General features: G+C 45.5%; 1 protein-coding gene across 3 annotated transcripts in view; it reads right to left on the reverse strand.

Moving 5' to 3' along the window:
- Positions 1-27,642, reverse strand: part of LOC139274778 (deuterosome assembly protein 1-like) — a 288,549-nt gene that overhangs the window by 101,377 nt on the left and 159,530 nt on the right. For all 3 annotated transcript variants that reach the window (XM_070891467.1, XM_070891468.1, XM_070891466.1), the window contains one exon: positions 881-995. In XM_070891467.1, coding sequence (XP_070747568.1) covers positions 881-995 — 115 coding nt within the window. The remainder of the gene's footprint in view (positions 1-880; positions 996-27,642) is intronic.

A 27,642-nucleotide genomic window follows, 5' to 3' on the forward strand; every position in this document is an offset into this window, starting at 1 on the left:
GGGTAGCCATTTTCGCGTGAAGATCTGTAATTTCGTCGCCAATTGTTATGTCTTTAGATGCTGTGATAATGACTCCACGAGGCAATGTGTTGTACTTGAACTGTAGTGACTTTAGTCCTTTATTGATAACTCCAGAGTGAGGATCACACCTGGTGGCCTGCCTTTTATACTAGGCCTGGCACACCTGTACAGGTAACCTACAAGTCTCCAACTATGGTGCCCTCTGGTGGCACACCTTGTAATAGTACAAGCAGTAACCATGTAGGATACATGACAGAAGTGATATACTTTTTGCCTCTCCTCGGAGACTGTGTGGTTGGTGGGTGGGAGGGAAGTAGTGGATGGGGTGTGGTGTGCAAAGGTTACACCACAACAGTATAGGACAGGCATGATGGACCAGCTGGTCATTTCCTGTCCTTAGTTTTCCTACGTTTGCATCGTCTTTATTTTTTAAACTTTCAATTTAGTATAACATGAGTCTTCATACTAGCTATAATAAAGCAATTAATTATAGCAATCAGTAGAATAGGTTCACGAATGTAGAAACTAATATTTTTTTTATCAAAGCTATTAATTTTGTTCATTATGTCTCTGTGAATGTAGAGTCACATTTGACTCATAGTTGCTGGATCTTTCTTATTATTAATGCATGCCAGTGCTAGGAAAACAAATAACCACCGTAGGTGATTTTGCAGTTTCTATTTTTGACTTCGAGCCATTGTAGATCCACCTAAAAAAAACTGACACTGATCAAATATGTGCAATGAGAAAAGGTAGTACAACATTGTAACTTCATGGCTATGATAAAACAGACTGAATAATGCAACATCTAATAAAGTTTTAAACTTATGCTACAGCAGACACACTGCGACTGACATACGTTATTGATTTCCTTGTTCCCTTCCAGGTACTCATTCTGCAATCTCTCTAATGCTTCCTCCTTTCTGCTGAGCTCATTGTTCTGCTGCATGCAATATGTATGGGATAGATCAAGCCTAAGGAAAAACAATATACATCTTCATCTCCATTTGGATCTTCACACAAATGTATTTTGGCTCTTATGGCAATTAAAAAAGTTTTGTCCTAGTTTTAAACCTTTCCTTGCTGAATATGAACTTCATATTGTTAGTATAAAGACGAGTGCTCAAAGGGCGAGTGTTATGTGTTTGATATTTTTTTCAATAATTGAATTCTGCCATAAACTTAAAAAAAATAATGGTATTAATTACAAGATCAGTTTTGTGCTGGTTACAAAAGTCACATTAGTTTTCAAGGTTTTTCAAAAAATTAGAAAACATTAATTGAAACAAGAACTAAATCTAGGGCTTTCCTGGGCTGTATGTTTTCGAAGTACATTATACAGTGTGACACTACAATGTTACTAACTGCATCAAATGTATCAATTTATAAATATTAGGAGATAAAAACAAGTTCCACATAAATGCCTGGAAAGTTTAGTTTGATAAAGAATTTTAAAGAAGTAACAATAGCAAAATAACAGGATTGAACTAAACAGCAAAAGTACTTTGGAAGACTTAATGAAAAGTGAATGCTATGGGCTGGATTTCGGTTGTCGGCGAAAACGGCAGTTTTACATCTAAATTACCGTTTTTAGACCTAAATTTCGGCCTTTACGTCTGCGCCCGCATCGGTAAAGTCAGCATTGCATGAGGATTTGTGGCGCAAACCGTGAGTTTCGGCAACTTTAGTCCGAGGCCGGTAAAGCTGCGAGAGGCGTCTTGGGAGGGGGGAGAAACAAAAGAAAATTGCAAAAAACATTTACAAAACGCTTACCTACTAAATTGCTGAAAAAGAATTAAAAAATAAAAAATTTAACTTATCTTTTTTGCAGGTCTTCATACTTACTGCTGCTGGCAGGGCTGCACCAAGAGGATCCACCTGACCAAGGGATCCACCACAGACCCAATCCACGTCCGGACCGGGGTCAAGTAAGGTTGTGTCATCGCATCAATGCTCTTCTCAATCTTCGTTGCTGCAATGCTTCATCTCACCCTCAGCAAGCTCCCCGCTGGAGTGGAAATAAACTATAGAACTAATGGGAATCTGTTCAACCTGCGCTGCCTCCAGGCTAGATCCAAGGTTGACCCATCCTTTGTCAATGAACTACATACGCAGACAACGCTCGGAGACCGAACTCCAAGCCATCGTCAACACCTTCAACAAGGTGTACGAAAGCATGGGCCTTACACTAAACATCCGTAAGACAAAGGTCCTCCACCAACCTGACCCTACCACAGAGCACTGCCTCCGGTTATCAAAATTCACGGCGAGGCGTTGGACAACGTAGACAATTTTCCATACCTCTGGAGCCTACTGACAGCAAGGGCAGACATCGATGACAAGGTTCAACGCTGCCTCAAGTGTGCCAACGCAGCCTTAGGTCGCCTGAGGAAGAGAGTGTTTGAAGACCAGGTCCTCAAATTTGGCACCAAGCTTATGGTCTACAGGTTAGTGGTGATACCCGCCCTCCTATATGGCTCACAGGTATGGAATATATACAGCAGACATCTCAAAGCACTGGAGAAGTACCACCAGCGCTGCCTCCACATGATCCTGCAAATCCATTGGGAGGATAGGCGTACCAATGCCAGTGTTCTCGTCCAGACCAATATTCCCAGCATCGGAGCACTGACCACGCTCGATCAGCTCCGTTGGGCAGTCCACATTGTCCGCATGCCCGACACAAGACTCCCAAAGCAAACGCTCTACTTGGAGCTTCGTCACAGCAAGAGTGTCCCAGGTGGACAGAGGAAACTCTTCAAGAACACCCTCAAAGCCTCCTTGACAAAGTGTAACATCCCCACTGGCATCTGGGAATTTCTGGCCCAAGACCGCCCAAAGTGGAGGAAGAGCATCCAGGAGGGTGCTGAGCATCTCGAGTCTCGTCGCTGGGAGCAAGCAGAAACCAAGCAGACAGTGGAAGGAGCGTGCGTCAACCCAAGCTCCCCGCCCACCCTTTCCTTCAACCACTGTCTGCCCCACCTGTGACTCCGAGGGACTGTCTATGATGATGACCGACAGGTCTGACCTGTCGGTATTCAGGGCATGGTGGAGAGTGCCGAAAGTACGATGGTAATGCAATCCGTGGCATTGTGCGTCGTTTCACGTCGGCAGTATGTGGAAGCGCCGCTGCAAAAAGGTGCCCGAAGATCTCACCGACCGGGTCAAATCGCGGTGAAAATCTGGTCGCAAAGTCGGTGAAAATCTAGCCCATAATATAAGTTTTATTGCTTCTGATTATATGCTTTGAGTTAATCGGGTTGGTAATCTGGAGACTGAAAGGAGACATAAATGGTAGTAGAAAAAATTAAAAACACATTTTCTAGTTTCAACAGACAATATTTTTATTGTTTAACCACAAATAAAATTTGAAATCCACCTGAGTTTTATTGATGCTCTGCATGCATTTAAGGCCCGTCCAACGAATCAAATCTACATCTCCCTTTAAATAAAGGCTTAATGGCCCAGAAATTTGTAGAACTGGGTGTGCGGAATGATCCCTGTGCTTGAATGAGTAGATCCAATGCGCACCTGATATTGCATTTTGGGCTTATTTAAATGAGACCGGTGAGGCTTAAACTCACAGGGGATTAAATTAGTTAGCCCCTGAAAACAAGAAAACAGGGATCACGATGCTTGATTAATTGGCACCCACTCAGTGGAATACAGGCAGCATGCCAACTTCATGCTGCCTGCTCATTATAATTTCTGCGTGCTTTCAGTGCTACGAGCGCTGTTCACTGGGTACACACATCAGCAGGGTGCCCAATATAGTTACTTCCTAGCACTATTAAAGTTAGCCTGCAGTATTTAAAAGGAAGGTGCATTGTGGCTACTGGAGGTGCTGAGAACATTGGGAATAGTATGCTGTGCAGCAATCAACAATGGCTGAGCATGGGAGAGAGCGGGCATCAAGATCTTCGGACGATGCACCGGAGGTCTTGATGGGAGAGGTCGAATGTAGGAGAGATGTGCTATACGCTCGGGGTGGGGGGGGGGGAAGGTGGCCAGAGGCAATCCAGACACATGCTCAGAAGGCAGAGATAGCGGAGGAGGTCAATGCCAGGTGTATAGCTCCAAGAACATGGGTGCAGTGTCGGAGGAAGTTTAATGATCTCACATGAGTGGTCGAGGTCAGCGAATGCATCTTCAATTGCCATATGCTATCAAGTGCAACACTCGCCTAAGCCATTGCTCCCATTATACACCGACCAACAATCTCTATCAATCAGGACTTATACCTAACATTCATGTGCTCCATCTCACCCTCACACACTTAACACTGTTGCAAGCCTCAAAACCACATCTCACAAATACACACTGACAGTTAATCAACCATGACAGCCACATCACCTACACTGATTGCATGACAGTCACTGACACACTTTTTGCTTTCTTGCAGGAGAAGGTGGTGCACAACCAGAGGTAGCAGGTACTAACCGGCAGGGGAGAAGCGTGCCTGCATATCCTAACCCCCATGGAAGAGAGGGTGCTGGCCATTATGGGAAGGGCTATTGCAGAGGCTGTGGCCACTGGTGGAGCTAAAGCCATTGAAGATGAGAGTATCAGCATACCAAATCCTCTTCTCTCATCCCACTTCTCTATCATCCCACAATCTGTTCTGACGGAGAAGCTGTTGATGGTCTAAGCATACACTTCTTACTTTCTTCTTTCCCTCAACCCAACCATTGTCCCTTTTTCCTTTCACATAACCAAGAACTGCAACCTGCATAGGCAATGGAGGAAGAGCAAGAAGGCAGTGAAGATGAAGACACACAGTCACTCGACTTCACAGGCGCTGTTACCAGTTTAGATACTGACTGCGTGTAATTTAAAGGATAGGATATAGGCGGGATCTGAATATGGTGAGACACCGGGCAAAAGTGCGCTGCAGCCAAGGCAGGGGAAAAGGAGAGCGCAAGTGCCAGCTTGGTGGAGGGAGAGGTCGCACACTAGTTCTGCTGCAGCGGACTCAGATTTTTTTTGTTTGTTCATGGGATGTGAGCGTCGTTGGCAAGGCCAGTATTTATTGCCCATCCCTAATTGCCCTTGAGAAGGTGCTCCCACAGTGCTGTTAGGGAGGGAGTTTGAGGATTTTGACAATGAGGAATGGTGAAATACTTCCAAGTCAGAATGACGTGTGACTTGGAGGGGAACTTGGAGGTGATGGTGTTCTCATGCGCTTGCTGCCCTTGTCCTTCTAGGTGGTAGAGGTCGCGGGTTTGGGAGGTGCTGCTGAAGAACCCTGGGCGAGTTGCTGCAGTGCATCTTGTAGATGATACACATTGCAGCCAGATGATGACATCGATGGGCCAGGCTACAGAAGAATCTCTCCCTCTCTCTCGTAGGCAGTCCGTCGGAGTCGAGGATGACTTGCTTCCACACTAAAAATGAGTTCTCAGGTGACCGATGAGTCCTATGCAGGACCTACAGTCTCTGTTACAGGTGGGGCAGTCGGTGGTAGAAGGAACGGGTGGATGGGGTGCTTGGATTGCCACGCGCTCCTTCTGCTGTTTACGCTTGGCTTCAGCTTGCTCCCGGCGAAGAGACTCGAGGTGTTCGGCGTCTTCCCAGATGCTTTCCCACCACTTTGAGCGGTCTTGGGCCAGGGATTCCCAGGTGTCGGTGGGGATGTTGCACTTTTTCAAGTAGGCTTTGAGGGTGTCCTTGAAGGGTTTCCTCTGTCCACCTGGGGCTCGCTTGCTGTGTCGAAGCTGCGAGTAGAGCGCTTATTTTGGGAGTCTCGTATCGGGCATGCGGACGATGTGGCCCTTCCAACGAAGCTGAGCGTGGTCAATGCTACGATGTTGTCCGGAGTGAGAACACTGACATAGGTGCGCCTATCCTGCCAATGGATTTGCAGCATCTTGCAGAGGCAGTGTTGGTGGTACTTCTTCGGTACTTTGAGGTGCCTGCTGTACACAGTCCATGTCTCTGAAGCATATAGGAGGGCGGGTATCACTACTGCTCTGTAGAACATGAGCTTGGTGCCGGGTTTGAGGTCCTGGTCTTCAAACACTTTTTTCCTCAAGCGACCAAAGGCTGCACTGACACACCGAAGGCGGTGTTGGACTTCATCATCGATGTCTGCCCTTGTTGACAGTAGGCTCCGAGGTATGGAAAATGGTCCACGTTGTCCAAGGCCTCATCGTGGATTTTGATAATCGGGGGGGCAGTGCAGAGTGGCGGGGGCGGGTTGGTAGAGGACCTTTGTCTTATGGATGTTTAGTGTAAGGCCCATGCTCTCGTATGCTTCGGTGAATGTGTTGACGATGGCTTGGAGTTCAGCTCCGAGTGTGCATAGATACAAACGTCGTCTGCATGCTGTAGTTCAATGACAGAGGATGGGACGACCTTGGATCTGGCCTGGAGGCAGCGGAGGTTGAACAGTTTCCCATTTGTTCTGTAGATTAGTTCCGCTCCAGCTGAGAACTTACTGAGGGTGAAATGGAGTATTGCAGCAAGAAAGATCGAGAAGAGTGTTGGTGCGCTGACACAGCCTTGCTTCACCCCGGTCCGAACGTGAATTAGGTCTGTGGTGGATCCGTTGGTCAGGATCACGGCTTGCATGTCATCGTGAAGCAGATGAAGGATGGTGACAAACTTTTGAGGGCAGCCAAATTTGAGGAGGACACTCCATAATTCCTCACTGTTGACAGTGTCGAAGGCCTTTGTGAGGTCAAAGGCGGCCATGTACAGGGGTTGGTGCTATCCCTGCATTTCTCTTAGATTTGCCATACGGTGAAGATCATGTCCATTATGCCCCTTAGTGCTGATGGGTGTACATACCCAAATGCTTGGTGCAGTGGCAACCCTGCTGGAAAGCTTGCCCTGAATATCAAGGAACATGGAGGGGTCCAGCACTAACTTGGCACAGGGCTTTGCACAGAGCTTGGATCCCATCCTTTCCAACATAGAACGGGTGGCTACCTCCAGCAACACACCTCTAGAACCAACCATGATAGCAAATGTCTCAGCTTCCATTGCAGCACAAGCAGCATCCACCCAACATCTGAGTGCTGCAGTGGAAGCTCACACTGCTGTCATGGAAGTTCAGAAAGCTGCCATCCTATCCTGACCTTGGATATTAGTGCACAAAGTTTTGTATGTAATGAATACTGCATGGCATATTTTTGGCCTGGTCCATGACGTGCTGTAGATGAGACTGAGTGCAATATCAAATGCTATTTCTAGTACGTTCTGTAACATTACCATGTCAGTATCTTCTCCATTTTCGTGTGCAAAGACATTCACTATATTTAGAGTTACTTTCTTTACCAGAAAATGCATGCCCAGGATGGAGAAACATTGACCCTGAAATCCCAAAATATGTACGGATCCGTCGAGACCTCGCAAAAACACATGCGCCGAAATCCGGCTTTTCCGATCTGTCACGATATCTCTTGACAGATTTTCTGCATCCCCGCAGGAAGGACATCCCCCCCAGCGAGGATTTGCCCATCTCTTGCCCAGTGAATGTCCTTCAAACTCTTACGCCTGGTAAAAGCAGACGCCTAGTCTACTTTTACCAGCATAAGAGTTTTAAAACATATAAAATTTAAATTTAAATACACATTTTTATGTTAAAAACCCTACCCATTAAGGTAAGTTTATTTTAAACCCTATTAAAACACATTAAACCCTAAAAAAAAATCCCCAAAATATATATTTTTTCTAAAACATTTAATTAACTTTAATTTCAATTCATTTTAAATATATGCGTTTTTTTTATTTATTATGTTGTGTTTGGGTTTTTTTCTCATTGATAGCAATGGGAACTTGTAAAATCAGAGTTCCTATTACTATCTATGAATATACTGTACCGTGATTGGTTGTCCAGGCCCACGTGACACCAGCTTCTCCATCCGTATCTCCACGACGTGGACGCGCTGTGAAGGAAGGCCTCCCACCGGAATCCAAGGCACCTCCAGGACCACCAAGTACTTTCGTAGAAAGATTTTGGGTGGGAGGCGTTCGACTGAACGAAGCCTCCGACCGGAATTCCAGGGCCAATGTTATTTACTGTTACATTAGACCTCCTTATCACTTTTCAGTTGCATATACTGACAATTTCTTAGGAGATGTTAAATATGGGTCTGGTTTAATTTGTAAGGCATTTTCTTGCCTAGTTTGCATTTTTATGAGTGCCAGCATTCAACTATAGTAAGCTGCAATGTTACATATCAGCAGAAATGTAAAACGCAGTTAAGGACTGTCATAGCAAGCCCCATGTGACCACATACTGCCGAAATACTCTCCTGCATGTAATTTCTGGCATTGTTCAGAGGAACACAAAATAAGCTCTTAAATGTTTCATTCTGTCCGGGATTTTATTTAGAACTAGTTCAATCACATTTTACCTACTCTTCTTTTAACCTCATGATCTCTGACTGCAGCACTGTTTCATTCTTACTGCTTGCCTGAAGCTGTTGCAAAGTGCTTTTGAATTCCATTTTGAGATTAGTTAACTCACCAGTCACCAGTATTGGTGAACTGTGTTCCATTAGCCTGTAGAAAATAAGTAAAAAGCAGCTAATTATTTTTCACCTCAGGATGTCTCAAAATGCTTTACAGCCAATGCAGTACTTTTGAAATGTAGTCACTTTTGTAATGTAGGAAATGCGGCAGCAAGATCCCACAGACTGCAGCGTGGTAATGACCAGATAATCATTTTTTTTGAGATGTTGGTTGAGGGATAAATATTGATCAGGGCATCGGGTAGAACTCCCCTGCTCTACTTTGAAATAATGCCATGGAATCTTTTATGTCCACCTGCAAGGGCAGAGGGGCCTCAGTTTAACGTCTCATCCGAAAGATGGCACCTCCAACATATCTAGGTCCCAAGTTTCCACATGATTCGCGCCTGATTTTTTAGGAGCAACTGGTGGAGAACGGACTATTTTAGAAATCGCAATTCTCCACATTTTTTTTCTGCAGTTCTAGTCAGGTAGAACAGTTCTAGTTTAGAACAGAATTTTTTCTTCAAAAGGGGGCGTGTCCGGCCACTGACGCCTGATTTGAAAGTTTCCACAGTGAAAATGTACTCCAAACTAAAGTAGAATGGAGCCAGTGAAGATTTTTGTAGAACTGAAAAAACCTGTTCTACACATTAAAAAATCAGGCGCAGGTTACAAATTAGGCGTCCAGAACGAGGGGGGGGGGGGGGGGAACTCATTAAATTCGACAATAAATCCTTATTTATACTTGTACAAATAAATCCAACCTGAATAAACATTTATAAGCCAAGAAAAGATTAAATAAACCATCTTCCTACCTGTGTGAAAGTGCTTCAGCCAGGGAGAATTCTGCAGCCGTTCGTGTCGCTGAGCGGGAGGGGGAGAGAGAGAGAGGGAGGGAGAGAGAGAGAGGGGGGGGAGGGAGGGAGGGAGAGAGAGGGGGAGGGAGGGAGAGAGAGAGAGAGAGAGAGAGAGGGGAAGGGAGGGAGAGAGAGAGAGAGAGAGGGGGAGGGAGGGAGAGAGGGAGAGGGGGGGAGGGAGGGAGAGAGAGAGAGAGGGGGAGGGAGGGAGAGAGAGGGGGAGGGAGGGAGAGAGAGAGAGAGAGAGAGAGGGGGAGGGAGGGAGAGAGAGAGAGGGGGAGGGAGGGAGAGAGAGAGAGCGGGGGGGGGGAGAGGAGAGAGAGAGAGAGCGGAGGGGGGGAGAGGAGAGGGGTAGGAGAGAGAGAGGGGGGGAGAGAGAGGGGGGGGAAGAGAGAGGGGGGGAAGAGAGAGGGCGGGGGGAAGAGAGAGAGAGGGGGGGGAAGGGAGAGGTCAGGTTGGATCGGATCCAGTCCGGGAGTCGGGTCCACTGGGGGGCGGGTCGGGTCGGGGAACAGGAGCGCGGGTCGGGTCGGGTCAGTCGGGGGGTGGGGGGTCGGTTCAGTCGGGGGTGGGGGGGGGCGGGTCGTGTCGGGGAACAGGAGCGCGGGTCGGGTCGGGTCAGTCGGGGGGGGGGGAGCGGGTGTCGGGTCTTGGGGGGGGGGGGGGAGCGGGTGTCTGGTCGGCGGGGGGGGGGGGGAGCGGGTGTCGGGTCGGGTCTGGTCGGCAGGGGGGGGGGGGAGCGGGTGTTGGGGGCGGGGAGCAGGAGTTGGCTGTGGGAGGAGCCCCAGTGAGGCCATTCAGCCAGGGCTAGGGGCTGCGTGCTTCGGGCCCCTCCCACACAGTTCGGCGCCTGGAGCTACTACACTTGCGTGCCGATTGTAGCGCGCATGTGCAGAGGTCCCGGCGCTGGCTCCGCCCCGCGCACAGCTCGTGCTGGCTGCGCCGAGGGCCAGAGGACCTGTAAGTAGGTGCAGAATACCGAGGATTTTTTTAGGCGCCGTTTTAGATGCGAAAAACGGGCGCCCAGCTCGGAGGGGCGCCCGTTTTTTTTCTTGTGGAAACTTGGGCTCCTAGAAACTACACACATTAAATACTATAACCCATGGTGCCCAGAAACATCTAACTTATAAAACTCAAGGAGTGTCCAAGGGGCTGAGATTAGGCTCTTTGCACCTCCCAATAGCATCTCCAGGGGGCGGTAATGGGGTGCGAATGAGGGATCAGCGACTCCCGCTAAATTACGGCGGGTCTTTTGTGGTGGCGGTACGCGTTACACCTCGATCTCCTTCGCCCAGATGGCATTGCCCTGGACCAAGAAAACACCGCAGGCTTCCATCGGGAGGCCGGGCGCTTCGGGGCGATACTTAAAGGCGAGATGGCCGAGATAAGTAAAAAAAAAAAATTCAAAGCTGTGTTTCGAAGTTTTTTACCTGCCTGCGATCGATCTGACCGGCATTCTGCAGCAGTGCATCAGGCTGGATCATGGAATCCGTCGGGGTCCAGGTAAACTTTCTTTTGCAGAACCTGCAGCGATGGCCCTTCCCTTTAAGGGAGGGAAGGAGGCTCCGATCAGGCAGCGCTGCACTGCCCATTGTGCAGCAATACACAGCCACCGCCCCGCCCTGCCTCTTGTGTTCCAGGAAGGAAAGTGGAGCAGCTGGTGCTAATTTTTTAATCTTTAAAAAGTTAGCGCCCCAATGACAAGCCTTACAATTCCATAAATTTCAAATGTAGTCGACTGAAATACTTTTAATTTAAAAAGGACCAAGAAAACTAATCTATTGTTGCTCTACAATACAGTATTACATATTTCATTTATAAAATTTCATTTATCAAATATATCATACCGATTCCATTGTTTACAATGTTTCATTGGCTGCGTCTAAAGGGTTAACTCAAAATTTAAGTCTTGCTAAACTAAAAAAAATCCTATTTGAAATGACATATTTACAACAACTAAATGAATTGAGAATTGCATATAGCCACTCCAGTTAATAAAATCCAGTTGCTTATTTGTATTTTACTAGATTATTCTTTTCAGCTGAAACGTGAGGGGCTGCACTCTTAGCACGAGCATCACAATGGGGTTTCTGTCAATTCTGCTTCACAAGTTGTACCACTTAGAAATGTGTTTCTCATAATAGAATCAACATTAATATTATGTCAGTATCACAATAACAAAACAGGCAGAAAAAATGAATTTTCCTCAGTTCCAGTAAAATTTTAAGTTCTCATTTAGTTGCCAATGTGTACATGTGATCCACAGAATTCAAAGAAGATAAGTAAGAAATATGAGGGCAAATTGAAACAGTATTATCTGAGTGTGTTAATATCAGTGGTAAATTTAATTTGCCATTTGTCTGCCCAAATGCATAACCAATCTGATTCCTTCTGCCAATTTGTAGCTGCAGTATCAATAATAGGGATCCAAGCACTGATCTTTGCAGGACTCTTAACAACACCTCCTCAATCTGACATCTCAAAGTATTATCTGTTTTCTATTTCTTCATGAATTTTGTATTTCGTCCCCTGGAATCATGTGGTGTTTAATTTAGTTAGCAATTTTTCCATGTGGAAATTTGTCAAAAGCTTTCAGTAAGAGCAAATAAGCTACATCAGAGTCCCACGACTTCCTTTGTCTGTAACATGCTCAAAGAAGTCAAGATTTGTCAGGAGAGATCTGTTCCTAAATCAATACTTAGAATTATAGAATGATACAGCACAAAAGGAGGGTGCATCAATTAGTCTCATTCCCCTGCTTTTTTCCCATAGCCCTGCAAATGTTTCCACTTCAAGCACTTATCCAATTCCCTTTTGAAAGTTACTATTGATCTGCTTCCACCACCCTTTCAGGCAGTGGGTTCCACATCATAACAACTCACGACATAATATTTTTCCCCTCTTGTCACCTGTGCTTCTTTTGCCAATTACCTTAAATCTGTGTCCTCTGGTTACTGACCCCTTTGCCACAGCTTTGGTTAACAGTTTCTCCCTTTTTATTTTATCAAAACCTCTCATGATTTTGAACAACTCTGTCAAATCTCCCCTTAACCTTCTTTGCTCTAAGGAGAACAACCCCAGTTTTTCTAGTCTCTCCACGTAACTGAATTTTTTCATCCCTGGTACCTGTACCATTGTAGTCAATCTCCTCTGCATCCTCCCTAAGGCCTTGACACCCTTGCTACAGTGTGGTGCCCAGAATTGGATATAATGGGGCGAATTTTAACCCCCAAGAATTTGTTGCTTGGAAGCAGTTTTCAACTTGGCGCCAAATTTTACTTGAGCAGCAGGTGTTTCCCAGAGCTTGGGAAACTGACCAGGGAAACGGAGGAATGTTTGAGGACCAGTTCAAGTGGGTATTTAAACTTGTCATGTCCCATCTAAATAAAAGCTCACTTATTGTAGCTGGTGTCGCAGTTACCTCTGGCAAATGTTTGGCAGAGAGTTCTTGTGTAGGAACACAGGAATAGGAGTAGGCCATTCAGCCCCTCAAGTCTGCTCTGCCATTCAATGAGATCATGGCTGATCTGCGACCCAACTCTATATACCTGCCTTTGGTCCATATCCCTTAATAACTTTGGTTAACAGAAAGTTATCAATCTCCAATTTAAAATTAACAATTGATCTAGCATCAATTGCTGTTTGCGGAAGAGTTCCAAACTTCTACCACCCTGTGTGTAGAAGTGTTTCCTAATTTCACTCTTAAAAAATATGGCTCTAATTTTTAGGTTATGCCCTCTAATCCTAGAATCCCCAAACAGTGGAAATAGTTTCTCTCTATCTACCCTATCTGGTCCCCTTAATATCTTATCAGATCACCCCTTAACCTTCTAAATTCTAGGAAAAACAGCCCTAATTTGTGTAACTCGCCTTGTAACTTAATCCTTGAAGTTTGGGTATTATTCTGGTAAATCTACACTGCACTCCCTCCAAGGCCAATATATACTTTCAAAGATGTGGTGACCAGAACTACTCACAGTACGCTAGGTGTGGTCTAACTCGGGTTTTGAATAGCTGCAGCATAACTTCTACTTGCTTGTATTCTAGTCATTTATATATAAAGGCCAGCATTTCATTCGCCTTTTTGATTACTTTCTATACCTGTTCGTGACATTTTAATGATCTATGTACCTGGACCAAGTCTCTTTGGACTTCCACTGTTTTTAACCTTTCACCATTTAGAAAGAACCCTGTACTATACTTTTTAGGTCCAAAGTGGATGACCTCACATTTGCCTACATTGAAATCCATTTGCCAGTTTTGCCCATTCACATAATCTGTCGATATCCCTTTATGATTTTATGCTTCTACCTACACTGCCTACAATGCCACCTGTCTTTGGTCATCACCAAATTTGGATATATGACTTTCTATGCCCTCATCTAAGTCGTTAATAAATACGGTGAATAGTTGAGGCCTTAACACAGGTCCCTGTGGGACACCACTAATCACCTGCTAATTTGAGTACCTACCCATTAACCCTACTGCCTGGGGCTGAAATTCAGCTTCCCAATAAGGCCCGTTACTGCTGGAAAGTGGCGGCCATATGACGGTGTCAAATGGCCGCCAATTTGTAGTCGAATAACCGCAGCTTGCGAAATTCTTCCTGGTGGTTTTTCCGCCAGTCAACACATCCACCCCGCTGCTGCCGAACCCTCCTAAGTACGTCATCAAAGTGCGCACCGCCGATGTCCCACCCTGCAAGCAAAATTCACCTGAGAAAATGGTCCGGCTGACGCTTGGTGCCCCCAAGTTTTTTCTGTCGGTGCACTGTGTTTTCACTTTGTGTAAAATGGTGGTGCGGCTGCTATTAAAGGGGAGGGCGCACTGGCGCGGCTTCCACCTTATTTTATTTTATCGGCCGACTGCCAGGTCGGCCCTACAATTATGCCCCAGGGTTCGGCCAGGCCGCCAACAGGCAGCCTGTCACCCCCTCTTATGTGCCAGGCTGCTGACTCGATCGAAACCCTCCCTGGTGGTCCAGTGGACCTAACTTAAAAAGCTGCAGAGCTCGCAGAGGCTTTCCATTTTAACTGAAGAGGAGAGACGTTGTGACGCACCAGTGCGATGACGTCACCAGCCTGCCGTCCCCACTTCCGCCCCCATTATGACCGACTTTTGCCCTGCTCAAAAAAAAAAGACAAAGAGCTGAATTTTACAAGGTGGGCCGCCACACACACCAAAAACAGTAAATGCGACCCAGTTCCAGCGGGAGTGAATTTCGGCCCACCGTCTTCTGCCGCTCAGACAATCTCCCAACCAGGTCAATAATTTTCCCTCAATTCCATGGGTTTCTACCTTAGTTAACATTCTCTTATGTGGGGCTTTATCAAATGCCTTTTGGAACTCCATATAAATAACATCCATTGACATTCCCAGTCCACTACTTTAGTCACCTCCTCAAAAAATACAATCAGGTTTGCCAGGCATGACCTACCTCTCACAAATCCATGCTGGCTCACTCTGATCAACTGAAAATTTTCGAGGTGTTCTGTCACCATATCTTTAATTATAGACTCTAGCAATTTCTTGACAACAGATGTTAGGCTAACTGATCTATAATTCCCTGGTTTCCCTCTCTCACCATTTTTAAATAGCGGAGTGACATGTGCAATTTTCCAATGTAAAGGAACGGTTCTTCAATTGAGAGAACTTTGGAAGATTATAGTTGGAGCATCTGCAATGTGCTCATAGCTGTGTGTAGATATAGCTTTTTTCAACCATGAAGGATTTCAAAGAGACAATATCAGGATGGGAGGCACGTTGGATGTATTTGACAGCACATCATCATCCACGGCAGCGATGACATCAGCACGTGCACATGAGAGAGATGCATAGGAAAGGGGCCGACGTTGCAGAAGCCACTACGCATGTCACACAGTTTACAGAGGCTCAGCTTCCTTAACCTCTTGGAAGAGCAGTGCTTCCGCAGGCTGAGGTTGACATGTCAGTTGGTGGCAGACTTCTACAACCGCCTACAGAAAGACCTGATTCCTGTTGGAACTTGTGGTGACATTGACCATTGCCTTCAACTTTTCCGCCTCCAGATCTTTCCAGTGTGCTACCAGAGACAAATGCATGATCTCCCAGTCGGCAGCACATAAATGCATAACACAGATCACTGCTGGATTGTTTGCCAGAGCCGACAATTATGTAAACTTCCCGTGATGACAGTTGTCAGAATGAGTGGGCACTCAGAGTTGCCTCTCTGGTTGGATTCCCACTGGTACAGGGTGCCATGACTGCACACACATGGCAATTCGAGCACCACCACAGAAACCAGGCGTATTTATAAACTGCAAGGGATATTCGTCCATCAACGTACAGCTGGTGTGCAATCACAAGAAGATGTTAATGAAGATGTGCGCCAGATTCCCTGGGAGATGCCTTCAGAATGTGGCAGTCCAACTTCCAGACCTTTTGGTTCCAGGAAGCAGATTTAAGGGCTGGCTCATAGGAGACAAAGGATACCCCTTCAAACTTGGCTCATGACAACTGTGAGGAACTCCACCAATGAGATGAAGGAGCACTAAAACCAGAGCCACATGACAACCAGGTGTGTTATCAAGCAAACCATTGGAATGTTGAAGATGCACTTCAGGTGCCTAGATAGGTCAGGAGGCACGCTTCAGTACTTGCCAGGGAGAGTCTCCAGAATAATAACAGGGGAAGTCATAACGGGGAACAAAGAAATGGCAGACCAATTGAACAGGTACTCACTAAGGAGGACACAAACAACCTTCCGGATATAAAAGGGGTCAGAGGGTCTAGTAAGAAGGAGGAACTGAGGGAAATCCTTATTAGTTGTGAAATTGTTGGGGAAATTGATGGGATTGATGGCCGATAAATCCCTAGGGCCTGATGGTCTGCATCCCAGAGTACTTAAGGAGGTAGCCTTGGAAATAGCGGATGCATTGACAGTCATTTTCAACATTCCATAGACTCTGGATCAGTTCCTATGGAGTGGAGGGTAGCCAATGTAACCCCACTTTTTAAAAAAGGAGGGGGAGAGAAAACGGAATTATAGACCGGTCAGCCTGACATCGGTAGTGGGTAAAATGATGGAATCAATTATTAAGGATGTCATCGCAGCGCATTTGGAAAGAGGTGACATGATAGGTCCAAGTCAGCATGGATTTGTGAAAGGGAAATTATGCTTGACAAATCTTCTGGAATTTTTTGAGGATGTTTCCAGTAGAGTGGACAAGGGAGAACCAGTTGATGTGGTGTATTTGGACTTTCAGAAGGCTTTCGACAAGGTCCCACACAAGAGATTAATGTGCAAAGTTAAAGCACATGGGATTGGGGGTAGTGTGCTGACGTGGATCGAGAACTGGTTGACAGACAGGAAGCAAAGAGTAGGAGTAAATGGGTATTTTTCAGAATGGCAGGCAGTGGCTAGTGGGGTACCGCAAGGTTCTGTGCTGGGGCCCCAGCTGTTTACATTGTACATTAATGATTTAGACGAGGGGATTAAATGTAGTATCTCCAAATTTGCGGATGACACTAAGTTGGGTGGCAGTGTGAGCTGCGAGGAGGATGCTATGAGGCTGCAGAGTGACTTGGATAGGTTAGGTGAGTGGGCAAATGCATGGCAGATGAAGTATAATGTGGATAAATGTGAGGTTATCCACTTCGGTGGTAAAAACAGAGAGACAGACTATTATCTGAATGGTGACAGATTAGGAAAAGGGGAGGTGCAACGAGACCTGGGTGTCATGGTACATCAGTCATTGAAGGGTGGCATGCAGGTACAGCAGGCGGTTAAGAAAGCAAATGGCATGTTGGCCTTCATAGCGAGGGAATTTGAGTACAGGGGCAGGGAGGTGTTACTACAGTTGTACAGGGCCTTGGTGAGGCCACACCTGGAGTATTGTGTACAGTTTTGGTCTCCTAACTTGAGGAAGGACATTCTTGCTATTGAGGGAGTGCAGCAAAGGTTCACCAGACTGATTCCCGGGATGGCGGGACTGACATATCAAGAAAGACTGGATCAACTGGGCTTGTGTTCACTGGAGTTCAGAAGAATGAGAGGGGATCTCATAGAAACGTTTAAAATTCTGACGGGTTTAGACAGGTTAGATGCAGGAAGAATGTTCCCAATGTTGGGGAAGTCCAGAACCAGGAGTCACAGTCTAAGGATAAGGGGTAAGCCATTTAGGACCGAGATGAGGAGAAACTTCTTCACCCAGAGAGTGGTGAACCTGTGGAATTCTCTACCACAGAAAGTTGTTGAGGCCAATTCACTAAATATATTCAAAAAGGAGTTAGATGTAGTCCTTACTACTAGGGGGATCAAGGGGTATGGCGAGAAAGCAGGAATGGGGTACTGAAGTTGCATGTTCAGCCATGAACTCATTGAATGGCGGTGCAGGCTAGAAGGGCCGAATGCCCTATTCCTGTGCCTATTTTCTATGTTTCTATTGTGCTGCATTTTGCACAGCATTATGCATCAGAGAGGATTGCAGTTGGAGGAGGACAAAGGGGCTCATCACTCTTCTTCAGATGAGGAAAACTTAGAGGAGAAGGGGAGGAGGAGGATAAAGATGGGGAACCATCGCCAGACAAACCTGGGATGACCCAATATCACACCTAGTGTGAAACACAAGAAATTAAATTCTGTGGTCTGCTCCTGCCACCGGGACCACCCTGCCCCCCAGCCCCAAACCTTTGCACTGAACAATCCTTCAACTACTCATCCATCCATTGCACAGCCACCCAATGAATACCATCATGTTTTGACATTCATCATGAAACAAGTGAAAGAAACAGTTGACACTCGGTATGTAATATGGGTAAATGTGGAAGTGGTGCTAATCAGTAAATGTTATGAGCCATTATAAAAAAAGGAAACTTAACAACCTAACATTTTCTCAAATACCCATGCGAATAATAACCTTGGTGAATTACAATTTCTTGACCTTATGCTTCCTACCACTTCTCCGTGGTGCATCCTGTGTGGCTTCAGCAGAGGTAGAGACAAGCTGCTCAGATCCCTGTTCTGATTGTTGAGATGTTTTTGGTCTATGCCCTCTGGGTTTCTGAGCTCCTGAGGGCCCCACCAAAGACTGCTCCACTTGCACTCTACAGGAGATTAGGCAGTATGTTGGGTACTGGCTAGGCACAATGCTATTGCTGCTCAGCTCCTCAGCTCCCTCCAACCACACTTTCTTGGTGAGAGACAGCGAGTTTCTTCTTCCCATTGTTAAGGAAAAGTATATCCCTCCTGCTCCTAGTAGTAATTCCAGCGATGCATCATTGAATCTGCTTGCTGCCCTTGCTCTATGTCCATCATACATCCTGAACACCTCTAATTTCCATTTGTGCACTATCCATTTAAATACAGTTAAGATTGCATCATGCGGGTGCACAACATGCCCGCTGCGCTGCTTGGAGATGTGAAACCCAGAAATCCAAATTATGTAGTATAATTGAGTTGAGTACGAAGATTCCAACCTGATCACTTGCTATCGCTCGGAAGCCACCTTCATATTCATATTGGGAACAATATTCCAGCTGGGGCCTAACCAGTGTTTTATAAAGGTTTAGGATAACTTCCATGCTTTTGTACTCCAGTGCTTCCTGATTACTATTAAATTATTGGTGTACAAGTACTCCTCCAGCTTGTGCATTAGAATAGTTTCCATTATTTTACCCGTCTTTGACTTTAGACTTGTCTTCAGTTGGCAGGATCAGATTTGTTGCCCTTTTTAAATTATACAGATATGTTTGGTTAAATCCTACAGAACCTGACAGGTGCCCAAAGACAATAGCCAGTGAACAGAAAATTACCTCCCTCGTCTCTGTCAGAATCTGAAATACTTCAAGTTAAGTTCTTACGGTGAGAAAGGGAGTACAAGTTCAAACTGGTAAAAGATAAACTTAAGACTGACATTAGGAAGTTCATAATTATTCAGAATCATGAACACGTGGAATGGACTTCCAAATGGAGCAGTGAAGGCAAAAACTCCCAAATCATTTAAGAAACAGATTGATGTTGTAATAAGGGATCCTTATGTATGACCCGGATGGATAAGCTAGGATGGGCTAAATAGCTTTCCTTGTCCCTATCCACATCTTGTAATCGAATATGCCATTTGGCCCTGAATATTTGTTAATCTTAAATTCCTACAATTTATCAATGAATCTACCATACCGATTTCAAAATCATATGGAATATTGGCTGTACTATTAAAACTGGATAACAAGTTAGTGCCATCTTCGTTGGTGAGTATCCTTTTTGGTTTTATCACTTTTATCTATTAGAGTTCTAACTTTCTCTCCGAGTACTCTTTTAATCTTAATAATTACTGTGAGAATAAAAGCAGACATACACTTAACTGCTCTACTTAAATTCCTTTCTATTACAAGGGAGGTGTTAACATACTGACTTAAATGGACTAATGCTCACATAAATAGCAGAGGGAGGAAGTTGATAGAAAAATGTTACATGTTTGAATGGTAACATTGCTCACAGTAATTTCCAGGCTTTACAGAAGAATGTTTTAATATTTTGCTTAACGCCTTTTGTACCTCCATTATTTCCAAGAGTTTCAGCAAATTTCTATATTCTGACCAGCATTCTTCCGTTCCTGTTCTGCTTATAGGCTTTGATCTTCTTTCATATTTCCATTTGATCACGCTATTCATTCTATTGGTGCTCCTTGTTTAGTTTACCCTTAATTTTATTGGGTATAAACTCGCATATTCAACATTAGAGGTTTAAAATTATTCAATTTTTCCTGAACCGAGGTATTTTTCAGTAATACGTTTTAGTTAAATTATTTTAGCTCATTCTTTATTCCTTTACCACTGGTCTCCTTAAACTTTTATCCTGGTCCTTACTTGGTGCTGATTACCAGATAATCTTATAACGGCACTAGTCCCTAGAGGCTCCATTATTTCTACATTATGGATATCATCTTTAGCACTTGTGGGAACTAGTTCTGAACAAATTACTCCAGTGGCATCCATTGGGTCAAAAATACCCTGTATCACACTCAGGCCATGATTTCATCTACCTCAACAGGTCCAGTGTGCCTGGGGTAGGTGATGATTTGTGACCCTGCTCCTGGCTCCATCCCGCTTTGTGAAAAGAATTTTACATTGATGGGGCTTGTTAAGCCCGTTCTGCGAGGTTCCCAGCCAAGTAAAAGGAAGTGGGTCTGATGACACATTTGATGATGCGTCACCAGCGGTTTCCATTATCCACATTGATTTTGACTGTTGTTCTCCAATATTGGGGTGCTGCAAACACTGACAAGCACTGCACAGAGGTGCACGGCTGCACCCAAGCTCCCTCACGACTCCTTCCAAATGCTTGTCGAAGGAATCGCAGCTCTCGAGGTTCTCCTCCCTTCCAGTGGGCGGAAGAGACCTCGCCAGGATACCAACGCAGCCTGGTTGCACATTGCACAGGAGGGCACAAGCAGGGATGTCGTCAGGAGGACCTGGCTGCAGTGGCACAAACCTTTCAATGATCTCAGTAGATCACAAAACGTTACTGCAAAGCCACTCAACCTCATCTTGCTGTGTCACTCATCACATCCCCATCACTCAGCCTTCCCTACCCTACTCCTGCACATCCTTACTCACACCAACTTACCTTCTACCTTCATCCATCCCTCTCTATCTATCTACACTATCACATTCCCATCTCACTAGCCACACCTCACACATGCTCACCCTTGTCCAATCATACAACTAACAACACACAAGGGTAGGGACTTGGGTCTTTTAATCAATGTTCCTGTCAAGTTCCTGTTAATGTGAAATCTTTATTTTCAGCACCGTGCCTTCTTGGATGGATTTGTGTGCACATTTGGAAGTGGCTTAGTGAGCTGAAGTGAATGGTGAGACATAATGGTAACCCCCGCAATGGTGATGAGTGTGAAAGGAATGGCTTGGGCATTGCAGGGTCTGCCCTGTCTACAGCCCTAGTTATTCGATTACTGCCTTAGTTATCCGATTAATGCCCTAGTTATTCGATTACTGCCCTAGTTATTCGATCGGTACAAGTGGCAATTGCAAACCTGTCTGCGCCCCTGTGGTACGTAGGCCTCTACGCATGTCTACATATAGAGGCTCAGGAGCGCGTGTCTCCGTGGATCCAGGACCATCAGGAAGGCGCATAGATTTTTTGCCATTTGGATGCATCCGCCTGCGGCAAGCCTCCAACACAAATTTAGGTCCATTGTACTCCCCATGTGATCTGGATCAGATCTCTGTATCTTTAGCACATATACTTTTTCACTTCCTCCAAAGAAAGATCAAGAGGTGAGGTGAAGTTTAGTTCAAATGTTTTGCTTTGTTTCATGATAAGGTGAAACATACAGAGCAGTAGGTATGATCAGAGTTGCTTCGTTCAATCGCTGGTGTGGAGTGGTGCCAACCTGGCACATCATGTGGCAGCCAGGGTGTACAGCATCGCGTGAAGTAAATCTGGTTACGGTGAGGCCATCCCTGGCCTCCCAGGCAGCAATGTGGTCAGGTGCTGATGCTGTGTCCTGAGCACCCGACTCCACTTACCTGGCGTGAAACCCGAGGGACGGCAAACCCATCAAAAGGTTGGTAAAATTGTAAGTGCCTGCTTTTAAGCCTCTTAACTAGTATTTAAGTACCTTTTAATGATGTTAATTAGCTGTCTGGCCGCTTGCTGTTCAGTCTGAAATCCAAACACAGATCTGACAGCTGAAAAACTCGAACGGAGGTGGGTTCAGAGCGGGATCCCGACCCTTTGTCAATCAGGGCCATTTTGACAGTTGGTTCACCTCAAAACCCACACTCGCAGGGCTGGGAAGATTCCGGCCAGGGAGGGGCGAGGTCATGGAGCTGGAGGGATTTTAAAATAAGGATGAGAATTTTGAAATCAAGGCGTTGCTTAACCGGAAGCCAATGAAGGTCAGCGAGCAAAGTGGTAATGGGTGAGCGAGATTTGGTTCGAGTTAGGAGATGGACAGCCGAGTTTTGGATCACCTCTAGTTTAGAATGTGGGAGGCCAGCCAGGAGTGCGTTGTAATAGTGAAGTTTTGAGGTCACAAAAGCATGGATGAGGGCTTCAGCAGTGGATGAGCTGAGGCAAGGGCAGAGATGGGCAATGTTACGGAGGTGGAAATAAGCGGTCTTAGTTATTGCTGCGGATATGTGGTCGAAAGCTCATTTCAGGGTCAAATATGACACCAAGGTTGCGAACAGTCTGGTTCAACCTCAGACAGAAGTTGGAGAGAGGGATAGAGTCAGTGGCTAGGGAATGGAGTTGCTGACGGGGACCGAAAACAATGGCTCCGGCTTCCCAATATTCAATTGAAAAAATTTCTGCTCATCCAGAAATGGATGTTGGACAAGCAGTCTGACAATTTAGAAACTGTGGAGGGGTCGAGAGAAGTGGCAGTGAGGTAGAGCTGGGTGTCATCAGCGTACATGTTGAAACTGATGCTGTGTTTTCGGATGATGTCGCCAAGGAGCATCATGTAGATGAGAAATAGGAGGGTGCTAAGGATAGATCCTTGGGGGACACCAGAGGTAACGATGTGGGGGTGGGAAGAGAAGCCGTTGCAGGTGATTCTCTGGCTACGATTAGATAGATAAGAATGGAACCAGGCGAGTGCAGTCCCACCCAGATGGACGATGGTGGAGAGGCTTTGGAGAAGGATATGGTGATCAATCGTGTCAAAGGCTGCAGACAAGTCAAGAAGGATGAGGAGGGATAGTTTGCCTTTCTCGCAGTCACAAAGGATGTCATTTGTGACTTTTATGACAGCCGTTTCGGTACTGTGGCAGGGGCGTAAACCGGATTGAAGGGATTCAAACACGGAATTGCGGGAAAGATGGGCACAGATTTGGGAGGCAACAACACGTTCAAGGATTTGGAGAGGAAAGGGAGCTTGGATATGAGGCGGTAGTTTGCAAGGACGGAGGGGTTAAGGGTTGGTATCACCACTTCTTTTTGCTATAAACCAGTCCCTAGCTCCTTTGCCAGTCTTTCACTTCTCTTACCTTTTCCAACTGGTTCTGCTTCTAATACCACACATGTATCATCTATGAATCTTTTGCATTCACTGATCCTTGTAATTACTAATCCCCAATTGCATGATCTTTCCCTTCAGCCCCTTGAATAGTAAACAATGTTGCCAATAATATTCCTATCCAAACTTCTCAGTTCTGACAACTATAAACATACCACAAAGTCTGTATGGCTTTGCTCTTATTTTGTCTTAAATGTCCTTGTTCTAAATGTGTTTACAAATTTCTCATAGCTTTAACTTTACTCAACTTAAATCAGCCTTTATTTAACTTGTGTGTTGCTGCTCTGACCAAAAAACAGATTGCTGCCATGGCTCCCAATCAGAAATGGATTTCCTCTGCCAGTCGAACTGTTCTTGCTGAAAACTGAATCACTGCTACCACTACTATTTCACAAATTCAAATCTTGATAATTTATTCTTGTCTTTGCATGCTCTGCATTACACAATATTTTTGAAACTGCTGATTTTGTCAGCCACAGTAGCCATGTCAATCCAATGCCACTTTGCTGTAAACATTTTGGATTGTCAGTCTTCTGCCGCCCCTGTTAGCGCCCTGGTGGCAATGGCAGTGGTAAGCACTTCCGGCGGGTGGCCAGCTTCCGGCTCCCTGGGAAATTCGGTGCCAGTTTGGAGGGGCCCGGAAGTGGTGAGCCGGTGCACAATTTTGGCTGCCACCCGACCCATAGCGCTCTGTAGAGTGCCCTGGAGGGAATGCCTGTGGAAACAGGCGTTCAAAGCTCAAGCGGCCACAATGAGATAAGTTAAGTGTGATTGTTTTTCTTTTTTTTTGTTATTTATGTTGTGGTGGCTTGAGTTATGTATTGGGAATGTTTTTATTCCCCCAGGCCTCTCTTAGCTCAGTATATTCGCTTGCTCAGCCGGCCTAGCACCCTAAAAGAGGTGCGCAATGCCTCTCTTAGTGCTCTGCTCCAAACTCAGGGCCCAGCTGATGAATTTTGTGGCTGAGGACGCAAACTTTACTGCTCCACCACCATTACCACCCTGAAATGACCAGAACCAAAAATCCAGCCCTTTATTTTTGGTATTACCCCTGTACAAAAAAACATTAATTTAATCTATTTCTCTGCCAGCGTAAATATTTAAACTCCAGGAAAATATATTCTTCCCTGAGCTTAGTCATCAATTTCTGCTTTCACTGTCAGAACAATACAATGCAAACTCACTTGCATAAAATACAAGAACTGCGCAGCAGCAGCTCTGCGTATTTGAACAGGATGACTGCTGAGTTGCTGACCAAAGCGCCTTTATTTCTGTATTAATAGAGAACCCAATGACTTTTGATCTTTCAGTTCTGATAAAAGGTCATCGACTTGAAACGGTAACTCTGTTTATTTCTCTCCACAGATGTTGCTTGACCTGCTGAATGTTTCCAACTTTTTCTGTTTTGACTTTTGATCTTTGCTGTCTGGATTAATTATAGTCTCCTCCTGTTAATCCAAACTTGTTTTTGCTCAAAAAAGTGTAAATTGTCTGATAATTCGAATCAAGCCATTTCAATAAAAACAGCACAAGCAATAATTTTTGTACAATTTCACTTCAAATGATTGGATAATTCGAATAAAAGAACTTTGAATTAGCAGTAGATAGTCCAGTTTGCCATTAAGGAAAGGGAAGTGCAATCAGAAAATCTGTGAAAGAGCAAAATATTCAATCTGAAGAATAAATGCAAATGCACAGATGAATACGAAGCCTCACAAGAGCTCCTGTAATGGCTTACTGGTAAAGGCAGTCTTTCCACTTAGATCGCGAGGGCCCAAAAAATGGGCGATGTTCCAGCCTTAGCGATGTTTCAGCTCTCAGGATCGCTGGAAGATTGCCCATTTTTCGGATTGCAACTTTCGGCTTTTTTTCCCCGGCGATAGCTCAGCGATGTGGATTGGGCCTTAGCGATGCAAAATAGTCCTGAGTGATGTGGAAGGCAAGGCTTCCCTAGCAACGGCCTTTCTACGCATGCGTTTTTTTTTGCAAAGAAGTTTCCCCGCGATTCAGGAGGTCAGGGGTCATCCAGGCATGCGCAGAAGGCAACGGGAGGGAGAGAGAGACAGACAGACAGACAAAGAGAGAGAGGAGATTTGAGAGAGATACAGATAAAAATAACAGTGTTCAACAAAAATAATAATCAATAATATGTCCAACCTGGAGCAAGAGCAAGAGACGGTGGAGAGTGGCCAGGATGTGGAGGGGAGGAGAGCCAAACCCTTCTCCAACGAGGCCCTCGTCCTGGAGGTGCACTCACGGTGGGCCCAATTAACCCGGGGTGGGCATGGGAAACCTCCACCCCGGACCTACCAGAAGATTTGGGGCGAGATTGCCGACGTCATCTCGTCGGCGTCCCTACGAGGCGAGTGGGTCGGACCAGTGCCGCAAGCGCTGGAACAGCCTGGTTGCTTCGGCAAGAGTAAGTATTAAATAGATTTTAAATTGTAATGATCCACATAATATGTAAATTTCCCGGATTGAAATTAAACTGGTTATTCTTGCATATATTCCCTGTTGAGATCTGGATAGGGCTCGGAAGCTGCGCCCTTTTTAAGTCTAATTTTGGCACCATCTCCTTTTGGGTTACGTTGGTGGATGGGGCACGACTGAGCACTGAGGTATGTGGTCACCTTTTCCCAGACTGTGTCAGTCTCTCTGGCTGCTGTCACTTACACAGTGATCCAGCCTGGACTGGGGGAAGAGCTGCCCTTGCTCACTGTCTGCCCTGGGACACTTTGGAACATTAGCTCCTGTCATTGGCAAGTTCACCAGCTGTCCTGATTCCCACCACCCCCAGGGCCCTTCAATAGAGATTGTAGTCGAGATGTTTGTGTCAAGCATTAGATCCTAAACACGATCTTTGTTATAACCATGCATTAATTGTGGATACAAACCCTATTAGCATATAATATTGGAAACTGTTGTCTTTCCATGATAGTACCTAGTCAATTAGCTTATATCATGCTCTTGTCACGTTTGGAGAGGAAGATATCTAAGAATCGGGCTGAGCGCAGGCGCACGGGAGGAGGCCCTGCCCAGCTCACCATCCGAACAGACTTGGAGGAATGCACTGCGGCACTGGTCGGCAGCCACAGTCGCTCAGCCATCACCCGTGGTGAGGCGGAACCCTCCCTTGTGTCACGTGAGTAATGTGTAAAACAGTGTTAATTCAAAGTAATGTAACGGCAATTCATATACGAATAATGTCATGTTATGCATGTAACTTCTGTGCTACTCTCAGGTTAACAACATAAGAAATAGGAGCAGGAGCAGGCCATCTGGCCCCTCGAGCCTGCTCCGCCATTTGATAACATCATGGCTGATCTGATGTAGGGCTCAGCTCCACTTCCCTGCCCACTCCCCATAAATCTTCACTCCCTTATCATTCTGTCTATCTCCAACTGATCTAGCCTCTACAGCTCTTTGGGGCAGTGAATTCCACATAGATGTGCTACCATATGTACTACCATATGATACATTAATATGTAACGTCTCTCAGTCACATTTATTGTAGTAGTGCTGCTCCTACGTATGCCAGCGCAGCACAAGAATCCCTCCTGTTCTATTAAGCTCAATCGTGTTTTGCAGGTCTCACAACTCCGATGGCACAGAGGGAGGCCACACCTGCACCTGCCCCTGCACTTGGTAACGTGCAGGTGGTCATCACCACGGGTGCAGAAGAGGAAGACACCACTGAACCAGAACCAGAACCAGAGGAGGAAGTTATGGAAAGAGAAGAGGATGCCCCTTGATGTAGAATTTACCAATATCTCGCAAAGATTCCAGGTACCTTTCCCCTACAGAGGAGAAGAATCCCTTTCTGGGCTTTTAAAATGAGTTTAAAGGGGCAGACGAAGCGTGCGGGGGATAAAAGGGGATGCATTCATGGAGATCCCCCCCCCCGCAGTGTTTGGACTCATAAGAAAGGGAATTCAAAATGGACCTAAATTACAGAAGCTTGAGATCCCCTAAACATCTATGGGAAGAAGCACATCAATTTTAAGATTCTACAACATTTTGGCTGCGAAAAAGAGTTACCAAATACAGGAGGTGGAGCCAATCTCTGGAGCAAATTTGTGTATTAAGGACCCCAGGCTATTCACCCCCTAAGAGATAATCAAATTACCCAATCAAGCACAATGGAAATCATGGTCAGAAAAACTGGACAATCCTAAAACAATGCAAAACCAGTGATAGCACATTCTCACACCCTAATCGAGTTACTGCTGACAAAGGAGACATTTGAAAATCAATGGACAGAACAGTTTAAACAGAGCTCAA

Source organism: Pristiophorus japonicus, chromosome 10, assembly GCF_044704955.1.
Source record: "Pristiophorus japonicus isolate sPriJap1 chromosome 10, sPriJap1.hap1, whole genome shotgun sequence".
NCBI classification, from domain to species: domain Eukaryota; kingdom Metazoa; phylum Chordata; class Chondrichthyes; family Pristiophoridae; genus Pristiophorus; species Pristiophorus japonicus.